The sequence below is a fragment of the Crinia signifera genome, chromosome 7, assembly GCF_055691185.1.
Source record: "Crinia signifera chromosome 7, ASM5569118v1, whole genome shotgun sequence".
NCBI classification, from domain to species: domain Eukaryota; kingdom Metazoa; phylum Chordata; class Amphibia; order Anura; family Myobatrachidae; genus Crinia; species Crinia signifera.
Window position 1 is genome coordinate 155,065,103 of NC_139223.1, and position 24,488 is coordinate 155,089,590.

General features: G+C 44.4%; 1 protein-coding gene across 2 annotated transcripts in view; it reads left to right on the forward strand.

The window, feature by feature from the left end:
• LOC146020700 (protein mono-ADP-ribosyltransferase PARP15-like) overlaps positions 1 to 24,488 on the forward strand; it is a 43,044-nt gene that overhangs the window by 7,972 nt on the left and 10,584 nt on the right. Inside the window, exons 1-8 of one of the 2 annotated variants that reach the window (XM_083154032.1) lie at positions 3,016 to 3,124; positions 3,226 to 3,386; positions 5,076 to 5,138; positions 6,313 to 6,486; positions 7,617 to 7,780; positions 15,301 to 15,421; positions 18,373 to 18,435; positions 22,239 to 22,415. In XM_083154032.1, coding sequence (XP_083010158.1) covers positions 3,272 to 3,386; positions 5,076 to 5,138; positions 6,313 to 6,486; positions 7,617 to 7,780; positions 15,301 to 15,421; positions 18,373 to 18,435; positions 22,239 to 22,415 — 877 coding nt within the window. In that variant the 5' untranslated portion in view covers positions 3,016 to 3,124; positions 3,226 to 3,271. Of the gene's footprint in view, positions 1 to 3,015; positions 3,125 to 3,225; positions 3,387 to 5,075; positions 5,139 to 6,312; positions 6,487 to 7,616; positions 7,781 to 15,300; positions 15,422 to 18,372; positions 18,436 to 22,238; positions 22,416 to 24,488 lie in introns of those variants that run through there. The other variant, XM_083154031.1, reaches the window with a different exon arrangement.

Consider the following 24,488-nt stretch of genomic DNA (forward strand, 5'->3'; position numbering starts at 1 on the left):
ACATAAATAAGATAATTGTGCTTATTTGCCGTTAAGGTTGAGTTGTTTTGTATGTCCATGTCACTTCTGTTTGGCAGCAATCTGTCCTGACTTTGCCCATCATGAAGAGCGGATAAGTGGAATACAAGTGGGGAGAAATTGTGGTACAAGCCAGTTATGGGGGGGATGAGAATTAGAAGGTATAATAGATTAGATGGGGGAAAAATAGAAGACACACATAAAGTGATGGACAGAGGGACACATATGGACACAAAAAATTACATACCAATTTGTTTTCCATTTAAATGATTGCCCCTTTAAAACATGTATAGGTCAGGCTAATAAATCTACCCCATAGAGGGAGAACAGATACATTATACAGATGACAGGAAAAAACTTGGCATGGCTTAGGTCAACAATCAAACGGCCGACATGAGTTTTTAAAAAAACAATTTTGGAGCCGATGTCACACCAGGGGGCTTAGTTGACAAGACTGAGACCTCTGGTGGGGACCTGGACCGGTACCTGAACCGGGGAGGTTGGGGAGGACCCTTGCGCATGGACTGCGCGACAGTGCACCCAGAGCCAATAAGCAGTCAGAGGTAAAATACAACCGGAGTTTATTTGCAGATGGTTGTAATAATGACAGACAGTAAAGTATGCAGGGATAATGACAGTTCATGCAGATTGCAATACTTTACAGATATGATGAATGGTATCGATGGTGGAACATCGGATATCGGATATGGAGATGACTGTGGGTCCGGAATGACGGACGGGAGATGACTGTGGGTCCGGAATGACGGACGGGAGATGACTGTGGGTCCGGAATGACGGAGGGAAGCAGGAGATCCGGAATATCGGATTAGCGATGAAACATCGATGGTGGATGATGCTGGAGCATCGGAAGGACCAGAGTCCCGGAGCTAGGCTTGGTCGCTGGGCTGAGAGGCAGGATCACAGGCGGTGGAATAACCTGGACTTCACAGGAGATGGAACAACCTGGAACACACTGCAGCATGGAAGACAACACCAGCAGATAAATACACTTTCACGGAGACAAGGACAGCTGACCATACACTGGAGACAACTGAAGCACTAGCAATGGTTCTGAGAGCTCCCAGCATACTTATCCCCACTGGGTGGCCAGGATTGGACGAGGAAGTATGACAGGGAGATCAGAACCAACAGGATTGGACAGCACAGACATGTGACTGGAAAGAACATGGCAGCCCCCATGTCTGCTATGGCGGGAAAGTGTGTTTGTGCACACCATGCTGGATACTGGGAGCAATGGCGGCGGACAGGTGGATTGCCGTGCACTGGGGACTGTCACTGGGAGACAGGAGGCCGGCAGAGATGACGTCTGGACCGCAAGCTGAACCTGCGGAGGCACTTAGCCGGTAAGAAAGTCTGTCTGACAGCTCGGATCGTGACAGCCGACTTGTACCGACAGGCGGTATTTCTTACCCTACTATCCACTAGGGCAGGGCTGGGCAACACCGGCCCTCCAGATGTTGATAAACTACACATCACAGCATGCTTTGCATCAGTTTCAGCATGGCCACATAGCAAAACTAATGCAAAGCATCCTGGGATGTGTAGTTCATTAACATCTGGAGGGCCGGTGTTGCCCAGCCCTGCACTAGGGCGTGGAGGGAGGATATAATAGTGTTCTGAGTGCAGCAAGGCACCAAGCCAGAAGCATGGCGAGCGTAGCAGTACACTGATACGGTCCATGTCAACATACGTTGAAATTCGGTACAAAAAATGTGAAAAACTCATGTCGATCTTTTGACTGTCAATCTTCTTATTGTGGACCTATTGCTTGTGTTGACTCAACCTAAGCCCTATTGATCTTTAGTGGTCAAGTTTTATAGTGTCAACCCCAAGACCCATACCCGATTAAACTGAGTTGTGGTTGGGCACTGGGCAGAGAAGGAGCCAGCGACTACTCACATTGAATTCTGCGTTTGTGCACCTTATTGTGCACAGGAAGTCATACCACAGAGGGGGTGCAGCCCGAAGAAAGCCCTGCAGTCATGAATGGAAGCAAGTAATGAGTGTGAATGAGAGACATAGATCTTGTGAATAGCAAAGGTTTGTTTGGGAGATATTTTAAGATAAGCAAAGAGACAGGGGCATTTTAAGAGAGGAGAGGACCCGCGCGCAGCTTCTGCTGTGGGCCCCCTCCTCTTTGATGGGGCCAGATGCACTAAGCTTCAAAAGTAATAAAATGGAGAGTTATAAACAACCAACCAATCAGCTCCTGCCTGACATTTCTCAAACACATGGAACAGGTAGGAGCTGAATGGCTGGCTGATTATCACTCTCCATTTTTTGAGTGATTTTGTGTCTTAGTTGCTGAGATGCGGCTGCGGGACTCCGGAGGGTTAAGTATAATATATGGGCAAAGAGATGTACAGTATGTTGGTGTAGTTTGGTTAATGGCTTCCTTGTGTGTGAGTAAAAGTAGGAAGATTAGTCTCGCAGCTGCATTGGGAATGGATTGTAGTGCTGAGAGACTCTTTTTGGTAAAACTAGTAAGAAGACTATTGCAATAATCAATGACGGAGCTATTGAGAGCATAGGTTAGGTTTTTGCAGTGTCTTGTATAAGAGTACTATATACGGATAACTAGAGTATGGTATGCCGGCGGTCAGAACACTAACAGCAGCATCCCAATGGAGAGAAGCCCAACAGGGGTTCATTAAGAATACTTACCTTCCCTCTGCCCCCTCCCCCAACCATCTCTTCCTGCAGCCTAACTTTAAACCCCCCAGCTTATCCCACCCTTAGGTATATTGCCTAAAACTAACACCCAACCTACCCCCGAAGCCTAAGCCCAACCAACCCTGGCACACTTACAATCAGGATGCCAGCAGTTGGGATTCCTGCGTTGGCATTCTAGCGATGTTGTTAATTTGGTGCCGGTCTACTGGAGTTGAGATTCCAGTGATGTTATTTCGACTGATGGCATCCCCACCGCAAACTGCATCCCGTGTAACAAATGGTTGTATTTTGAATATGTTTTTTAGATGCCTTTTTCATGATTTTGATACACATTCAATGTGGGGAACAGGGGACATTTCAAGGATGACACTTGTAGGGTAGGATTGAATGTCAACAGTGATAGAGACATCAGGTTGGTAAATTATGGGTTCATATTAAAATGACACAACTTGGAGGCTAAGCAAAATCAATTTGCAAAGTATCATCAGATGTTCTACTTTTTTATTGTTTTAGGTACAACATCAAAGTGCAGTAAAGTCTGCTACTTGTGGTGATCACCATGTGTGAAGTGGTGGTTTGTGACACCTCTGTCAAGGTAAAGCAAGGGGACATAACTGCTGAAAGTGTGGTCGCCATTGTAAACTTAAACAATGAAACCCTGGACCAAAATTTTGGTACGTACTTACATATTTCGTTATGTAACTATATATAGTATATTATAATATTAGTATATAGTAGTGGAGAGATTTTATTAGTAGGCATACAGTAATAACAAAAGAGCAGATGAGGAAATAACATACTCGAAAATAATCAGTGAAAGAAGAAGTCCAGTATAAAAGGCAGGCCAGGCAAATAAGATAAAGAGAATATTCGGGGTACAGCGCTGCGGAATGTGTGTGCGCTATATAAGATACATAATGATAATAAATTAATAACGAATACATTTAGTCACTTTGAACTCCGATATGGGAGACAACAGATGGATTCTAGTTTTGTAAAAGGAAGGGTGGGAGCAAGAACCTAACATCATACAGTTTGTGTCCCAATTGTATGGCCGACTAAGACAGATTGTGTTACTCCGGAATAAACATATGAAAAGGTCCCAGCAGTGTCAAAAACATAGTTATGATGTCACCAGTCAAACGGTCTTTGTAATCCAGGAGACAAAAGGAGGGCTTGTGCCCACTACAGAAAGTAACATATATGCTCAATGGTGGGGTCCTTATGAGTTCAAAGAGCCGGTGGCAATGGTTAATTACAAGCTTCGACAGGAGGGTAGAAGGAGGGAAGTAAAAATCTACCATATAAACTTGTTAGAACCTTTTGAAGGAAAGTGCCGGCCAGCTTTGCTACACAGTGAAGTGCTCACACATCACCGGCTGCCCACTGACTGCACAGCCTAGCTCTGGGCCATGTTCTGGGTCGCAGCAGCTGCGTGTGACTTCACGCAACCACCGCAGCCCTCCTCCCAATCGGTCCAGACCCGCCTTCGCTGTCCAGGCCACTCCCACAAAACGCCACATCCTGCCCCCACAACAGCTCATTGCCAGCTATGAAAGTGCGATCGGCTGTGATCGTAGGTTCATGACTCGCACATTCACGCTCTGGTGAATGAGGCCCTGTGGACCTTATTCTGGTAGACATGCATCGCTGCGAGTCTTTATAAGCCTGTCCACCGCTCGCATTGCCGCCCACCTCTTTTCGCACGGTGAATTCGCTTACATGGCTGCAAATGGACGTTTTGCATAAACATCCATTTGCAGCCTAGGGGGCAAGAACTACATCATTCGATGGTCACTGACCATCGAATGATGTGGAGCGTACACGCCAAACTAAGACATTCTTTTTATGTCATCGGGGCATTACCATGAGAATGCCCAGACTCCAGACATAGAAAATCTAGGGCACAATTCATAGATGGGCAATGTTGCACAGTACTCTCAGGTTACTAAGTATGGCCGGTGTATTCCTGCAGCTTCCTAGAATGCAGCTACTTTTCTCTGCACAACCAAAAATGGGGCCAGCACCCCATGTTTTTTGGATCATTGGCCACTGCTGTTCCATCCCTACTTATAGCATGGTAATGGTGCAGCAGCTTAGGAGCACTGTGACCCGCTTTGCAGACAGGGACCTGTGCTGCGCCCTACAGGTCGTGCCCATGTGCAGATCTAGAAACTTCAGTGATTTACAAAAAACAATGTGTACATTTCTGATTGTAGTCCATAGTTCCTCTAAGGGATTCCATTACTGATGACCCTCTCTATTGCTGATGAATTGTAAGGTAACAGGCATACAATGTTTTAATTAGATATAATGGGGGTTTATCGGGTTCTTTTTAATGGTTGAAATGTATACTTTCACAGGTGTATCCAAAGCCATTCTCGCAGCAGCAGGAGATACCGTAAAGGAAGAATGTGCACGATTAGGTATGAACAAAATTATTATAAGCCTTCAGTATTACCTAGGAAGGGCAGTGACATGCGGTGTGGTCAATAGCTGGGAAGGCAAACATGGGGATGGTCTGAGTATCGGTAGACTGTTTCATCCCCTACTCACTGTAACTATTCTCCTACCTGTGTTACTGAGGGGTAGATTTATTAAGCTCGGTGAAGTGATAAAGTGTCTGGTTTTTATCACCGGCCAATCCGCTCCTACAGTACCTGTCATGTTTCAAACCAAGCTTCTAACTTCCCAGGTAGGAGCTGATTGGCCGGTGATTAAAACCAGACAGTTTATCACTTCACCGAGCTTAATAAATCTGCCCCTCAGTCTTCTCTTTCTCTCTGCTGCTGAGATGAGCACTGGTCTCTATACAGTGCACTTCCTGGTCACATGACACATGGGTGGTCATTCTGGTTGATTCGGTCCCGGTCGTGCTTGCACCGGGACCGATGTTGAGCCTCTATGTGTATCCGCATATGCGCATGTGCAGGGGCGCTGTGCGGGTGCCTTTGGCGACTTGCATATTCGCTGTGGTGCTCGCACGGGTGGGGGGGGGTGGAGGCGATTTTTTTTCCTCCGCTGCGGCACCTGAGCTTTGTTCACATAGAGTAGTGGTTCTCAAACTCAGTCTTTTGGACCCGACACAGTTCACATTTTCCAGGTCACCCGACAGGTGCACTCATTACTGGCACATTTTAATAGACCCACAAGATCCACAGGTGGAACTATTATTTCACATCATTCTGTGAGGAGACCTGCACTTTGTGGTGTCCTGAGGACATTTGCAGATCGATTGATTATGGAATGACTGCAATAGAAAATGAATATAAGACCTTACACTGGTCCACACGCAATGCTGCAAATTTCGCAGCATTGCGTGTGGATTAAACGTTATTGCGCAATTTGATGATGGGCTATCACGTCACATCACCAGAAAAATACCATGATTCCTGCATCTGCAGGTGACCTGGCCTCTCTTCTGGGAGTGCAGGGAGTAAATTGTAAGTCTCCCGCAAATTTCCCACGAGTAGGTAAGTATGCGTCAGTCACTATTAGCTACCAGTCACATGCTGTGTGAGGTAGGTTGAATATTCTATAGCATGTCTTAAAATGCTAATTTGTAAATTGTATTAAAGTTTTTCCAACAATGTATTTTAGGTAAGTTACACAATGATGGAATTGTTGTAACTTCAGCTGGAAATCTGAAATGCCAAAAGATAATTCACCTGATTAATGTTAAACCACATATCATTGTGGAATCGGTAAAAAAAGCACTGAAAGCGTGCGACCAAAACTATGTGACACGTGTTAGTCTCCCAGCAATTGGAACAGGTAAGAAAATCATTGGCAGACACATACTATCAAGCTATAATAATAATATAATATAATATACGTAATATACGTCAAGCTCAAAAGACATGAACTACAGTCGTTAACGAGTATATATTACAGTATATACAGTATACAGGTCTCCCATATCCAAAATTTTGTGAGGGTGAAAGATGACACGTTTGCAGCGGCGGCTCGTACCTTATTGGGGGAGGGTGGCTGCCTCTGGCCGCAGCGGTGGTGCCGTGATTCAGGCACCCCCTGCCTCCGCCACTGATGCTGCCTCCTCTCCCGTCCCGGTCCCGGCGCCTGTGATGAGTGACAGGCGCCGGGACTGGCGCATGCGCAGTACACACGTGTACCGCGCATGCAGCCAACTTCTATGGGCTGCTTGAGCAACAGCCCATAGAAGCAATCTTGGTCCCAGCGCCTGTACAATGTAAGTTACAGGCACTGGGACCAGTGCGTGCGCAGTACCAATATAGGTACTGCGCATGCGCATTGCCGTTTTTGCACGGCAGCCCGCACAAAGGTGTCCCGGAGAGAGGTAACACCTCCCAATGGGACTGCCTTTGTGATTGGCAGGTCGGACTTCCAATTGGCAGTCACTGCCAGTCACAGTGAAGCCAGTGGAGTCTCACAGACTGCATCTGGCTTCACTACAGTGCCGGATTTTACCTGGGGGCGCTGCAGCCCTGCAGCCCATAGGTAAAAACCGCCACTGCACGTTTGCTTTCTTATGGTTCAATGTACACAACATTTGTTTTATGCTCAAAATTTTTCAAATATTGTGTCAAATTCTGTGATTGAATTCTACACATTCTCTTTTTTGTATGTTCTTTTAATTTGCTTGTCAACAGTATATAAAGATATTTGGAAAAAACATTTTTTGCCATTTAAGCTTGAACATGTTCAAACATGGTTGCATCCATACATTTTATTTTGTTTTATTTGTTTTAACGGTGAGATTTCGCTATTGCTGCTGAGCCACGAACAAATGTAAGATTTCTAAACTTTATCAGAAATGTTAGTGAACACTGAGCTATTAATTTGCGTATCATTATTCAAAATGGAAACTTTGGCATTTAGCTGTGCTTTAATTATATTTTATCTTGTTTGTAATTCTGTTTCAGGATCAGGTAATCTAGATCCCATCAACTCAGTGAAATTGATTATGAGAGGCATTGAGGAGTACCTTGCTGGTCCTAGCACTATGACCAGTATTTCGGAAATCACTATTGTTGTGTTTAATCCAGAAGTTTATAAAGAATATTTACATTTTTTTCAGAATTACCAGGTAAGTTAAAATGACTGTTACGGAACTTATGTATCCTGGTAACAGTCACAACCATTTTGTAAAACAGTTTATGTTATAGTTTGTGCACTGTATTTAGATGTGGTGCTACCATATTCTGGTAAATTGACGACAGATGATATCGCTAGCTAGAGCTGGTGCTCGCTTGGCCCACCAGTACCCCACCACCACCACTGCCATCGCTACCGTATATGCACTTGCCGATGGATGCAACCCCTCTGGTCCCATCGCTATAGATGTTGCTGGTTACCAATGTCATTCACTGAGTACCCAGCTTAAGGCCAACTAAAGGTGTTGCTCATGGCAACCAATAAGATGCTAGCTCTCATTTTATAGAGTTTATTAGATAGCTAGAACCTGATTGGTCATCTTACTTGTCCTCTTTAACCCTTTGTGTGTCAAGTTAATTTGTCAAAATAGGTGTGAAAATTGCCAAGCAAACATTTTTATTCATCATAATGATCTTCAATGATTACCGTATATAGGAAATATCATTTTTGTTTTTACACATTTTTTATTTGAAGTTATATGACAAATGTGAGCAACATTGTCATTTTTAGCACACCTCTCACAGAGATATTGGCATTTAACCCCTTGAGTGGTGTTTTTTTCTGGGGCAGGACATACAGATGGAGCCGGGCTTGTCTTTGCAGGGGATGGCGATGGCGACGCCAGCCGCCATCCCCCGCCACCCACCATCTGTATCTGCGAAAGGGGATGCGCGCGCACGAGATGCACGCGCGTCCCCTTCCGACAGTGCTTCCCCCGGGTCCCCACCGGCATGTCGGCGGTCACCCGGGGTCCCCACCACCTCCCCGCACCCCTCCCCTAACCCTGTCCGTCTCCCCGGAGCAGTCAGATGGAGAGCCGGGCTGCTGGCGGATTGCCAGCGGTGACAGTCTGGCGATTCGCCGGCAAGAGGGTGCCCGGCTCCATCTGTACCTACCAGGGTTTTTCCTGCCGCAGTAATATCCACCACAGATGGGACAGACCACTCCCACAGAGTTCCCCTGCTGCCGCCATTCACAGCAGTGACCAGGCGGCAGACTCAGGAATGTTCGGGATGGCTCAGGTGGACTCAGGCGCCCGAACATTCCCGAGCAGGGCATGCCACCGGCGTATGCTTAATGCAGAAAATGGCGGCAGGGGGCAGCAGCAGGGGAGCTCCGGCGTACGATCGCTGGGGCGGGGGAGAGCAACGAGAAGGGAGGAGCAACAGGAGGGGAGGGGGTATCGATCACTGGGGGGGTGCCCCCGAGAGGTGATGCGCCAGCGTTGCCTGCAGCTATGCACACATGCATATTGGTAGTATGGGCAGAAAATTTTCGGGACAGACCGCTGCTGCAGCACAGCTGAGCCTGGAAAATTTCTGTGCATACCACTCAAACGGTTAAAGGGATAACCAACATGTTTCCATATAAGGCAGCATGGTTTTACATTGTAAATGATTGCTCCTTTAGAAAATCCTGAGTGCAGGCGGCATCCCACACAGCAGCTGAACTCAGATTTCATTACATCCTGCCCACTATTTGAAATACCAATTACAATTTAGATCCTAGATGAGACAAATAGTGTTCTAAAATAAGTGCGCGATTAAAGACACTTGTGCAGCTGTGTTCAAAACCACAATTAGGTATACATCCAACAAGATACCATAGGGATAGAGAGAGCAACAAATTGTAGTGATTTTGAAAGATAGCGCTCAGTGTATAGCCATAATAAAAGGAACGATACAAAATTGATTATATCACCATTAAACAGCACTGTTTCCAAATAGGATGTTTGTAGGGTTTTTGATAAAACCTGTAGGAATAACCACCCTTTCACAGGATATGTGACAAGGGGGCACAATAAAGGAAAAGCAGATAGTGCAAATTAACCTTTTAAAACAGGGGGGTTTTAATAAAAGTCCACACTTACAACTGGTAGACAGTAAAAAAAGCATTGGATAGATTCCACAAGGCAAAAGCAGCATGCAGGTGAAGATGTAATGGCGTGAAAATCCTCTTCAGTAGTCTATGACCGACCCATCCGGAACAGGGGAACCAGAGACCAGGGGATAACACGTCACCGCCAGCTGTCAGCACCAGGGGATCCTCCAAGAACACTCAACGCGTTTCAAATTAAAATTCTTCCTCAGGAGTGTATAATGTCCATGAAGGGAACATGTCCCTATATATAGTCCTTGCGGATAGCGTACACACTTGTGCACGCTTCCGCATTGATTACCCAGCCGGATTTCCCGTATCGCGTCACTGAAACCAAGATGGCCGTGCGTGTCACGGACTTGGTATGGAAAGCGGAAGTAAAATCAAGCCGGTTTTGACGCGGCGATCGCTATTCCATTAGACACAGATGCTGGGGATTATCATTCAAACAATGCCGTGTTTAAAAAGCTCCGGCCATCTTGTTTCTAAGTGCATGTTTTGAAAATACATGTTATTAGTTTTTTCTAAAAGAAAAGAGAAAACGTATCAATACAATATAATGGGTAAATATTAACATAAAAAGAGAGATGATAATGAAAAAAGACAGATAATAGTGAAAAAAGACATGAATGGTGGAGCGACCTAGCCTACAGCAGAAATGGTTTAAGCTCGAATTCACCGTTGAGGCCCTGTGGAACCAGGGTCCTCAAACGGTGAATCCACTTCATCTCCGCCTTAGATAGCCGCACCTCCATATCACTATATCTCCAATTAGGGAGAATTTGCTCTATACCCCAAAAACTTTTTAATTTTCCAGGATTAGATCCATGGTGAGCTTTAAAATGGGCAGAAACTGTGTGATTAATTAAACCTTTTTTAATATTATATATATGCTCCGCTAGGCGGACTTTCATCTGTCGGGAAGTTTTCCCGACATATGTCAGTCCACACTCGCACTGCAGAGCATATATAATTCCCTTAGAATGGCAAGTGATAAAGTTATTAATTCTGTAAGTTTTGCCATTAATTGTAAAATCAATTTTCTTTCTTTCATCACTTTTGACAGTTTTGCACATTAAGCATGTACCGCAACGGTGGAAACCGTTTGTCCTGGTACTTTTTCTTGTAGCGGTTTGAACTTTTAACCAGATGGTTGCGTAAAGTAGGGGCCCTCCTATAAATAAAGCTTGGCTTTTCAGGCAATATTTTGGATAGCACCAGATCTCTATGTAGCAACTTCCAATTATTCCTAAAGACCTTCTCTATCTCTCTATGTCTGGAATTATATTGGCTAATAAATGAGAATTTATGAATATTGTCTTCCTCTTTATTTTTAAATTTAATTTTTAATAAATCTGTTCTATCTAGTTCTGACAATCTTACTAATGATTTTTGTAAGGACTCCTCTGGGTAGCCTTTAGCTACTAGTCTTTCTGTGACTTCATCAAGTTGTTTCTCACGGATCTCTGGGTCTGTACAATTACGTTTGATCCTTGTATATTGGCCATAAGGGATCGCATTAAGCCAATTGCAGTGATGTTCACTGTTAATATCGATGAAGCTGTTTGAGTCCGTAGGCTTACGGTATGTTTTAGTCTTAAGAATATTACCGTCAATGTAGATGACCAAATCCAAAAAAGACAATGATTCTTTACTCCAAACAAAACTTAAACTTATAGAAAAAGTATTGGAATTAAGTGAATTAGAAAAAGAAATTAAATCAGATAAATCCCCATGCCAAATAAAGAAAATATCGTCGATGAAACGGTGCCAGGACACCAGATCCGCCACCAGCCCGCCACCTGGCCAGATGTTTTGCTCCTCCCAGAACGCCATAAAAAGATTGGCGTAGCTGGGGGCAAATCTGGTGCCCATCGCCGTTCCAACGCATTGCAAATAATAACTGCCCTCATGAAAAAAGTAATTATTAGTCAAGATAAACAAAATACTTTCTAAAATAAATTCCTTAAGTGGCTCCTTCAGGTTGCTTTTATTCAAAAAGAAAGAGACAGCTTCTAGACCCTTTTCATTGGTGATCACTGTATATAAAGTGCTAACGTCAGCAGATCCTAATATACAGCCTTCTTCCCATGTCACAGTAGATAGTTTCCTTAACATATCACTGGTATCCTTTAAGTATGCTTTTGTATCACATACTAATGGTTGAAGGAAATAATCAATAAAGGCTGATAAATTGCTAGTGATGCTGTTACACCCAGAAATTATTGGGCGGCCTGGGGGGTGAAGGGGGTCTTTGTGCACTTTTGGAAGTACATATATACAAGGAGTGGAGGGATTTTTTATATTTATATATTCATGTTCTTTTTCGGTAATGATGTTATTTGTTAGAGCCCTATTTGTGAGCTCCATAAGAGACTTTTTTATCCTTTCGGAAGGGTCAGATTTAAATTTTTTATATGTATTATTTGCAGTTAATTGTTTATCAATTTCTTTGAGGTATGATTCTCTTGTCATAAGTACGACCCCTCCCCCCTTATCGGCGGGTTTAATCACCAAATCTGTATCAGTTTTCAGGGTTTTTAGGGCCAGAACTTCCTTTTTATTGAGATTACATTTCTTTTTACTTTTTCTTTCTAGGATTTTTTCTATTTCACTGCAAACGACCTTATTGAAACACTCCAAAAAAGGACCCTTGCAGTGGGTGGGATTAAACGTTGAGGGGGGCTTAAATTTTGATCTTTCGTTTAAGGTGTTTTCAGAGGGATTAATCTCTTCACTTTTAGAAAAAAACCTTTTGAGGGCTAACTTTCGGATATATTTTTGTATATCAAGAAAGATATCGAAAGAATTAGGTTGAAATGTAGGGGCGAATTTAAGGCCCTTGGACAGAATACTCAATTCATCTGGGGTGAGCTCGCGGTCAGTCAAATTAAAGATCTTTCCCCTGTTTAATTCATCAATTTTTGAAGATCTATCAGGGGTAATTTTTTGTGAATTCTTCTTTTTTTTCCTCTTAGGTTTGGTAGCTTTTTTGGGGGCACCACTTCTTTTCCCTCTTCTAGTTTTTTTCTTTCTCAATTCCTCTGTGGTATCCGATGTCCCCGGGATAAAAAAGACGAAGAAGAGGGAATGGACCGATTATTAATTGGGGTTCTGTAATTATCTGTATTTGCATATCTATCCAAAGGAGCAAACCGATTGGTGGTCTGTATTTGGGGTGAATCATGAGAAATCCTTGTGTAATTTCTAAAGGGTTTTCCTGCATAGTCATTGAACCTTTCTCTATTATTAATTGAATCAGAGCGGTTATATGGTCTGTTATCGTATTTGAACCTATTGTTAAATTGTCTCCTGTTATTTCTAAAAGGTGTATTCGGCCTATAATGATTATGGTGGTAAGTGGATGTATTAGCATCATGTCTATTTGCGGTTCTTCTCCATATTGGATTTTTCTTAGCATTATTGATATTTCTACCATTATCCTTAGAGTTTATTTTTGGAACAATTTTTATAGGGATAGATAAGGAATCATTTGCTGCATTATTTAGAATTTGTACATCCCTCTGATATTTTTTATGCTTTTTTATTTTAGTTCCTTGTTGCTTTTTGCAATTTTTTGCAACAGGGAATTTTCATAATATTTAAAGTCTTCAGAAGACTCAAAGGGACGCAGTAATGTCTGTGCAGCAGAAATGTCATCATTAAGGCTTTTAGCAGTTTTTGTGCGATTCCTGACAATTAAGCCCATTAACGCATTAGAGCAACCATCAAGAATCATATCCCATTCCTTTCTAAATTCTGGCTCAGCAGAATCAAAAGATGGGGGTTTGATAATCTTTAACCCTTTAGGGATAATTTTGGTTGATAAATAATGCTCTAATGTGGCTAGCTCCTAGCTTATTTTATTTTCTTTAAGCATTAACATTTCCAATTTTAAAAAAGCAGATCCCAAATCATCATTAATAACAACATCAATAGCTTCACCTGTTGGTGAAAAGGCATTTTTTATAAGTAAATCTCTATTAGTTTTATAGGTAAACATGGTCGCAGCACCTTATTCAGAACAAAGGATGTAAAGGATAGGTACAAGATGAGACAAATAGTGTTCTAAAATAAGTGCGCGATTAAAGACACTTGTGCAGCTGTGTTCAAAACCACAATTAGGTATACATCCAACAAGATACCATAGGGATAGAGAGAGCAACAAATTGTAGTGATTTTGAAAGATAGCGCTCAGTGTATAGCCATAATAAAAGGAACGATACAAAATTGATTATATCACCATTAAACAGCACTGTTTCCAAATAGGATGTTTGTAGGGTTTTTGATGAAACCTGTAGGAATAACCACCCTTTCACAGGATATGTGACAAGGGGGCACAATAAAGAAAAAGCAGATAGTGCAAATTAACCTTTTAAAACAGGGGTTTTTTAATAAAAGTCCACACTTACAACTGGTAGACAGTAAAACAGCATTGGATAGATTCCACAAGGCAAAAGCAGCATACAGGTGAAGATGTAATGGCGTGAAAATCCTCTTCAGTAGTCTATGACCGACCCATCTGGAACAGGGGAACCAGAGACCAGGGGATAACACGTCACCGCCAGCTGTCAGCACCAGGGGATCCTCCAAGAACACTCAACGCGTTTCAAATTAAAATTCTTCCTCAGGAGTGTATAATGTCCATGAAGGGAACATGTCCCTATATATAGTCCTTGCGGATAGCGTACACACTTGTGCACGCTTCCGCATTGATTACCCAGCCGGATTTCCCGTATCGCGTCACTGAAACCAAGATGGCCGTGCGTGTCACGGACTTGGTATGGAACGCGGAAGTAAAATCAAGCCGGTTTTGACGCGGCGATCGCTATTCCATTAGACACAGATGCTGGGGATTATCATTCAAACAATGCCGTGTTTAAAAAGCTCCGGCCATCTTGTTTCTAAGTGCATGTTTTGAAAATACATGTAATTAGTTTTTTCTAAAAGAAAAGAGAAAACGTATCAATACAATATAATGGGTAAATATTAACATAAAAAGAGAGATGATAATGAAAAAAGACAGATAATAGTGAAAAAATACATGAATGGTGGAGCGACCTAGCCTACAGCAGAAATGGTTTAAGCTCGAATTCACCGTTGAGGCCCTGTGGAACCAGGGTCCTCAAACGGTGAATCCACTTCATCTCCGCCTTAGATAGCCGCACCTCCATATCACTATATCTCCAATTAGGGAGAATTTGCTCTATACCCCAAAAACTTTTTAATTTTCCAGGATTAGATCCATGGTGAGCTTTAAAATGGGCAGAAACTGTGTGATTAATTAAACCTTTTTTAATATTATATATATGCTCCGCTAGGCGGACTTTCATCTGTCGGGAATTTAGATCCTGCTACAATATCTCTACATAACTCGTCACCGTTAAACATTGAATTTAACAACTTTATTAGTAGATAACAAAAATACACTGGCCTCACAACCCTTTATCATTGACATTGGGGATGCATGCAGTTTATAAAGCCTTCTTCTTTATACTGTAGGTACCTTTATCATTTATTATGTCCAGAAAGGTTGTTTTACATTGTGCAATTAATTGTTTGCTCTCTATTTAGACAAATTATCCCCACTTTACAGCTTTTGGAAAAGCAATAGAATTAATCAAAGGCGACATCACTGATCAGGCTGTGGACTGCATATTGAACTTAACAAACAGCTCTCTCAATCAATCTTCTGGTAAATATACAGGGTTCTAATAACATACTGTCTATGCGATTATGGGGCTGAGTCATATTTGTAATTTAAGCAAAAAAAGCAAATAACTTTGTGTCTGGAACACACCATGCTGACTTACGTTTATATTTTTTTCTGTGCAGGGTAAATAATGGTTGCTTTTGCATGTCGCACACAAATGTTAGACAGCTTGATTTTACACTGCCATTTAGATTTTAGTTTCCATACACCCCATCCAAATCTAAATACCTCTGCACAGGTTACATCTGACCCACCTACAGTGCAAAAATAGTTTTGATTTACTTACAAACACGAATCATGCCCCAGGAACCCACATCCGCAATGGTTTAGTTGAAATTTGGTTTAGCTGGGAGTCTACATCAAGGCATGAAGTCATGTAAGAAATGTTTGCATCATCCAATGGGAAGAGTGCAATGGATTGTATTAGATTAGATGGCCCTTATTCTGGTTGACTCAAAAAGCTTGCAAGTCCACCAAGGGCTGCCCACACGGCCACCCACGCCCCCGAACCCCTGTAGGCATGAGAATGGATGATCTGCATAATCATCCATTTGTAGCATTGGGTGCGGGGGAAAAATCATTCAATGGTCTGCGACTATCGAATGATTTCTTCGACGCTCTCAGATCTGAGACACCTCTATTGTGTCTCAGACCTGCAGGCACACTGTACGAGGACAGGGCTGGCAGCTGATATCCACTGACATCATCTGCCCGCCCACTGCACCAACCGGCAATTTTCATGGGAATGCCCAGCCTGCTGTGCCCCACGCCCCCAGCCCGGACTGTGTGGAATTGGTCCCCTGTGTGAATGCGCCAATTGAATCTGAATATACCTATATGTAAGGAGGTATACTGAATTCTCAGTGTGCATTATTGTCTCCTAGTTGCACGTTTGTAGGGCAGCATATTTCTGAACACACGTCAAACGGATTCAGTACTGAATCCCGGCGGTCGGGATCCCGGCGTTCAGAATCCCGACGCCGGAAACCCGACAGCCGAAATCCCGACAGCCGAAATCCTGACAAGGGGGGGACGTGGATCGCCCCCCCCTTGCGGGCTCGCTGCGCTCGCCACGCAGTGGGCCCGGTGCCTCGCTGCGCTCGGCACACTAGTTTATTCTCCCTCCAGGGGTGTCGTGGACACCCACGGAGGGAGAATTTGTCGGATTTCGGCGGTCGGGATTTCGGCGGTCGGGATTCCGGCGTCGGGATTCTGAACGCCGGGATCCCGACCGCCGGGATTTTAACTGCATTCCCGTCAAACAATATAAAACCACAAAATGCACAAATTAGTCTAAACCAAGCAGAATTTTCTGGTGCACACCACACACATTTTCAAGAATTTTTGGAAAAGTAACCATGTAAAGGTGATTCCATAGTTCATGAAGTGCATTTCCAATTGGGCATTTGTGTACAAATAGTTATGCAGTGTGGACCCATGCTTAGGAGCAGATTGTATTACCCTAAGGATGAATTGAGAGGTCTATTCACACAGTAAAATTGCCTGGTCCTCCTAGATCCATGAGCAGCATAATTGTTAACTACTGTCCCAGGCTGCATGCAGGTTGATCAAGGTTTTGTAATTGAATAGCTCTGGGCATATTACCCAGCATAAATAGACCAGGTGATGTAACATGTGGGTAATAATTTCTACCCACTACACTTATTAGAATCATTAAGAACAGCTGAAAACAGAACCAAATAAGAATCAGACAGAATCCACTAAGTGGCAAACATATAGTACAATAACGTAGATATTATCCCTGAAATTAAATTTTACATGTTATATTAACCAGTGGCGTGAAGTGAGGTCAGTGGCTGGTGAGGCCTACATGTTGGCAGGTGGTTTTTAATGCTCTACCATCCACTTGGGGCGTGGAGGGAGAATAGAATAGTGTGCCAAGCAAAGCAAGGTGCCCTGCCAAAAGCATGGCGAGTGCATCAGTGCACCGATATGGTGTCCATGTCAACCACATTAACATTCGGGACAAAAAAAGTGTGAAAAATAACCCATGTCTACCTTTTGATTGCTGACCTTCCCAATGTCGACCCAATGCTTGTATTGACCTTTTGACCCTGTCGACATTAGGCCTGTCAACATTTTCATGTGTTATGCTGTGTACACACGGCAGGGTTGCCGACCCTCCCGGAATTTCCGGGAGTCTCCCGAAAATCGGTTACCCCCTCCCGGCCCCCGGAAGGGTGGGCAACCCTCCCGGATTCAGGGGGGACCCCCGCTGACCCCCGGATCGCGGCATTAAAGTGCCGCAATCCTCGGGTCGCAGAGGAGGGGGCGGAGCTAAAACGACACAATCGCGTCATTTTAGCCCCGCCCTCTCCATGGAGATCCCTGAATTAGCTGCTTTTAACAGTAAGGGGGTGGGGCTTAGTGATGTCACTCGTAAGCCCCGCCCCCTGAGCGGCTGCTGAAACTCTCCTCTCCGGGCTTCTCCCGGAGAGGAGAATGTTAAAGTCGGCAACCCTGACACACGGTGAGATTTGACATTAGATTTTGACTGAATAGTCAAAATTATATGCAGATCGCACAGCTTTTTTTACCTTGCGATCCCGTTGCGCGCTCCCGTGACAGCACAAATCAAAACCCAGATAGACAGGGCAGCAATGACTATATAGTGCAGATCTAATGTAGATAGCATGAATTGTATGTAAATAGTACAGCGTTAGCAAAGATTTCCTGGCACTCGAATCTTAAGTCGAATAGCAAGGGAATCTCACCGTGTGTACACACCATAAGGCCTCTCGATGCATTGTATGTCGACCCAATGACCATACTCAGGAAAATATGGTATTTCTACAATTCAAATAAAATTCATCCTAGAGATAAAATAACTGAAACATATTCTTGAACATTCCTGAAAACAGTTGTTCACCAATGTAGTGATTGCTGTAGTGATGTGTTTGTGTTTCCCGCAGGTGTTTCTGGAGCTATATTGGCAGCCGCTGGGGATGCTGTTAAGCAAGAATGCAAAGAGATTGGTACTTGAAAATAAATAAATATATATATAGCAATCCCATATGTATATATCCATACCTTCCCAATTTTGGAGGTGGGAAATTGGTATGAAGTGAGATGCTGAAGAATGCCTGGGGTGTGATAATGTAATAATGGGGGAAGGAAGCATGGTAATGCCTGCGATGAGTGCGTTTAGCTGAAAAACAATCTTTTTGCATGCATACAGTACAAGGGTGGTTCAATAAGTACCTGTGTTTGAAGATAGGTGGCGTTGAAGAAAGTTGGTATTACTATCATGGACAGATGGAGCGCCCTTCATTCAGGCAGGGGTTGGCGGTAGATTCGCCAGCCGCCAGAAGGGGACGCGTGCCCATGAGACGCACTCGTGTCCCCTTACAACGGAGCCCCCCCCCGAATCCGCGCTGCCTCACCGCTGGTCCTCAAAGCGTTCCCCCACATCCCCGCTCCCCCCCTAACCCTGCCTGTCTCCTTGAAGCGGAGACAGGTAGGGTTCCTGCCCCCCGCCGCTAGGAAACTGGGATGCGCGTGCGTGTGGGGCGCTTGCACATCCCAGTAAGATGTAGCATCCGCTCACCCAGTGGGGGTGAATGAGCGGTGCTACATCTGTACTAAGATCTTTCAAACAACACCATACCATATTTCAGATTGATTCATAGGTTAGTTTTTTTTTTCTACCGCAACAATGTACCAGCTCCCTCATCCTGGAATTATTGTGGCCAATTTGCATGAATTGCGCTATGAATTAAGTTTTTTTCCTGTGAGCCACGTTTTCAGGTTAAGGAGCAGAAAGAAGTCGCAGGGAGCCAAGTTGGGCGAGTACGGCAGATGCGGCAACAATTCATAGTGCAATTCATGCAATTTGGCCGCAACAATTCCGGATGAGGGAGCTGGTGCATTGTCGTGGTGGAAAAAAGAATTAACTTATAAAACAATCTAAAAATTTGGTTTGACGTTGTTTGAAAGATGGTAGTACACGATAGTAAAACCAACTTCCTCAGCAACGCCACCTGTCTTCAAACACAGGTACTTATTGATCCACCCTCTAACAACCTGAACTTCTGCAGATCAGGACAACTGAGCCAATCATGGGGCATTAGAATAATCCCCTCAAATCAGGACTGGCTGCCAATTTTGGGACTATTGGGAGTATGTATGTAGTTCCCTTGAGTTGTATGAAGCACAGACAATGGACATAATTCAGGTTGGCTGGCTCGCTAAGCAGAGGTCATTTGCTGCTTATCAAACACCTTAGCAAGAAACTAGCATAACCAAGAAATTAGCATAGGTTAATAAAGTTTAAAACAAATATTTTTATTAGTAAATAACTGGGTATCCAGACTATTAACTTAGTCTGCCGCCAAAACAAAATCTGCCTCCCCTGCACGCCACTGTGCACATGTGAGAGGACTTAAACTGCATTCACATTTTGTGATCTCAGTCTACTATTGTAAAGCGCAACGGAATCTGCTGCGCTATATAAGAAACTGTAAATAAATAAATAAAGGGCCCTACACACATGCCGATATTAAGGCATTTTCTAAGCGACTTTGCTTAGTTTGGCAAAGTCGCTTAGAAAATGCCCCCACATCGGTGTGTGTGTGTAGGGGCTATAGCGATAGCAATGCACATTCCCGCATGTCGCTGTCGCTGATCGAGATTGATGGGCAGCGATGCAATTTCAAAATATTGCAATTGCATCGTGGGGAGGGACCCAGCATGCAGGGCGGCCTTGCCTGTGCTGGATGGCCCTGTGCATGTGAAAGCAGTTGTAGTTTCTCGCAAACCATAACTGCTGCTGAACTAGGCCCTAAATACAATACTGTGTTTAACTCTAGTCAAAAGTTCCTTAATAATGTGAAGTGCCATTTGAAGTATAATGTAATGGTACAAACTGGTCTGAGATAGATTTGCATTATTTCATACAGTTAAATATAACATATACGGAGGAGGCATGAAAACATAAGTGATATGCAGTACATCAGGGCCCCTGGGGACTAAGGGGCCCACTGCTGCCCATGTCACACTTTTCCTGTCACCCCCTATCACACTCTGCCTCTCCGTCAAACTCTGTCTCTCCCTGTCACCCACTGCTGTGTTGCATATTGTTAACTTGGGTTGGGATGGGGGGGGGGGTTATATTTTTGCACCTGTGCCCACAACTCACAAGTTCCACCACTGGCCAGGTTGGTGAATCTGTGTTTGCTTTCACTGCCAATGTTAACACTGATAATGATGTGGGCAGCGGTGTAGCTAGGTGCCACGGTGCCTGGAGCAAGGGCATGTTTCGCGCCCCCCTTTCCCGATTTGTAGTAGGCAGGGCTCTTGCAAAAAGGGGATGCGGCCTAACATTATACCACACACCGTAATGCCCATTGCACTTAAAGCCAAATGCTGTGATGCCAATTACACATAAGGTCACACATGATGCCCATTACATACTATATAACAAACCGTAATGCCTATTAAACGTCACACAGACATTACATAGTATAATGCCCATTATACATTATGCCACACACCATAATGCCTATTACACGCTGCGCCCCACACTGTGATGCCAATTACACATTGCGCCTTACACCATGATGCCCATTACACATTATGCCTCACACCGTGATGCCCATTAGATGTTGCGCCTCACACCGTGATGCCCATTACACACTATTTGACACACTGTAATGCCCATTACATATTATATGGCACAGGACAGACAGGGGGGGCAAAAATGGACAGATAGAAAGATGGACGAGGGGAGGGGGAGCACAGGTGGATGGATCAAGGGGAGCATAGACAGATGGGGACAAAGTACCATGTTGGGGGGACAGACTGACAGATGGATGGAGGGGCAGCATAGACAGAGGGAAGAGTTGGGGGGGGCAAAGACAAACAGATGCTGGGATGCTCACCATTACTTTCTCTCCTTCATCAGACAATGGCAGCGGCTCCTCCTCCCTGTGCGAAGCAAAGGCATCAGCACTGTGTCCTCTCCCTCTTCTCCCCCCTTCATTGTGAGGCAAACTATGGGCAGAATGCTTATCCCTCACCAGCTACTGCTCAGGTGAAGTGATTTAGGGTATTGGGGCGAGTCTGTCACCACTCTGCCAGGTCAACAAGCACATTCCCGCAGCTGGATCCCAGCAGGTGCCCCCTTTGATTGACAGCTGGCTGTGACGTCAGAAGTGCGGCTAGTCCCCACCCCACACACCGCACGGCTCCGGGCTGCGTCTAGTCTAGTCTCCCCCCCCTCCCCCCTCTCCTCTCCATGCGCACGCCTATGCCGGGGCTGGGACGCCTGGCTAGGAGACGTGCACTGCTATTTAAAATTCACATCTCCCGCTGGACCGCGCTAGCCAATAGGCGCTCGCGGTCCAGCAGCCCCCAGTTGATTGGCTGCTGGACCGCAAGCGCCTATTGGCTAGCGGTCCAGCGGGAGAGGGGAATTTTAAATAGCACCGCGTCACGGACTTCCACAGCGGGGACTCGCCGGGACCCAGCGAGGGAGGGAGATGGCGGCAGCGCGGCAGGGAAACGGGCGAGTTGGCGGTGCCGGCGCAGCTCCGGCGCCATAATACCTTCCTGCGCCCGGAGCTGGTGCTCCACCGGCACCACCCTCGCTACGCCTCTGGATGTGGGGGAGGGGCAGCGTAGTTGCAGAGATGAGTATAACTCGGCATATGGGCATTTGGTTCCAGGTGCGCGGTGCGAGTTATACAGTGGCCAACTTGCATGCAGCACTAAGTGTGCCCCTTAGTTTGCAGAACTTGTGTTTCTTTCATTATTTGCTCACATAGAGGTTTCTTTTAAGGTAAATTAAACCCAGACGAGATTGCAATAACAAGCGGAGGGAAACTGAAAAGCAAATCTATCATGCATATTATCGGACCAACCAGGGTTCCACAATACGAGCCGGCAATGGACAGGATTCTGCTAGAATGCCATAACAAAGGGTTCACAAGTTTTGCACTGCCGGCTATTGGAACAGGTAAATGACACTTTACAAAGCAAAATGTATCATTTTCACATCATATCCATCAATTCGAAATGAAATGACTGAAAATGATGATTGGCACATTTTGGGACATGATATTCTGGTGTCAGTCATACAGTAGTTTGTACTCATCACTTTTTAGATTTGTATAGTATGAAACAATACAGTTTAACATGAAACTAATAAGATGACATTGGGGCATACAGTATTTTCCTTCAGTATATTAGCACTTAGGGGCCGATTCAAACCTGTTCAGTCTGGTCCGTATTTGGCCACGTTTTTTATTTTCGAATATGCGCATGTGCAAACCCCCTGTGTGTTGACGAGATGTTTGCACTGTGAGGGGAGGGAAGGGGGCGACAGCAGTGGAAGGCTCAGCGTTTTATGGGATCCCCATAAAAATGATGGGTGTTTCCTTGGGAACACAGGATGACATCACATGACATCAGCGCCCGCCCCAAATTCGGCCATCTTCGGCCAAGATAAAGGTCAGTCTAGACTGATTTTTATCTGCAAACGGGAAAACATAATTCGATGGTGAGCAATTACGAATGATTTTTTGCCTAGGTGGCCACATACAAGGTAATGTATTCACATATACATCCCCTCGCATGCTAGTGAGGGAAGTCAGGTGACAGGGGCGCTTACCTGTTTGCTAGGCTGCGAGCCTACCCAACAGCTGCTAGCCTACCCAACAGCTATAAGTCAGGCCCTTAGTTATGTACTGTATAAGAACAATCTCCATTTGGCTGAGCTGCAGGAAATATGTTATTGCTTAGTTCTCTCTCCCTGATGCAGCGACGACATGAGCTTCCAAGGAAGCCGCAGTGATAGCAACTCCAACCACATCTCAACTAGGTCTCTTGTGCCTACTCGGCAGTTATAGGAATATATAGAACAGGCATGTCCAAATTATGGCCCTCCAATTGTTGTGAAACTACAAGTCCCATCATGCCTTTTTACTATTAGGAAATGCTAAAACTATGGCAAGGCATGATGGGACTTGTAGTTTCACAACAGCTGGAGGGCCATATTTTGGACATACCTGCTATATAGAAAGTCTATATCTAATAAACATGCTACACTAATGCCGCTATAAAGGGTATGTGGTCATTAGATCAACACTAAATAGGTCAACCACTATTGGTCGATACAAGAAAAATGTCAACAAGCATTAGGTCGACATAGTCAAAGGTCAACAAAAGCAAAGGGTCAACACAAGAAAAAAGTTGAAAGGAGTTTCCATGATTTTTTGATTAAAACTGACTTGTTTGTACTTTACCAACCCAGTGGGCAAATAGAGAGAATATGAGGGTGGATCCATAAGTACCTGTATTTGAAGACGGGTGGCGTTGCTGAGGAAAGTTGGCATCACTATTGTGTACTACCATCTTTCAAAAAACGCCATACCAAATTTCAGATTGATTCATAGGTTAGGTTTTTTTTCCGCCACGACAATACACCAGCTCCCTCATCCGGAATTGTTGAGGCCAAATTGCATGAATTGCGCTATGAATTGTTTTGTTTTTTTTCCCGCGAGCCATGTTTACAGGTTAGGGAACAGAAAGAAGTTGCAGGGATCTAAGTCGCGCGAGAATGGTGGATGCAGCAATAATTCATAGCACAATTCGTGCAATTTGGCCACAACAATTCCGGATGAGGGAGCTGGTGCATTGTCGTGGTGGAAAAAAAACGAGTGAGACACCGTTCCTAAAGTGCGCTAGCCATACGAGGGGACGCAGAAAACCCTACCGTGTCCATGTCAACATCTGCCAACATAGCCACCCAAAAACATGAAAAACCCATATTGATCTTTTCCTGCGTCAACCTTTTCCTGACGATCTTTTGCTTGTGTCAACATGTTGACCATGTCAACCTCATGCATGTTGACCTTTTGCTGTGTCGACCTTTCGTCTGTCAGCCAATAGTGGTCTACCTATTGGCTGTCCCCTATGAAGAGGGGACTGGAGACGACGGAAGGCAGCCAGATGGTAGCACAGATGAGATGGAGGCAAATAGGGTAACAATGACGTGGCCATTCAAAAGATAGGCAAGGCATTAAGCATT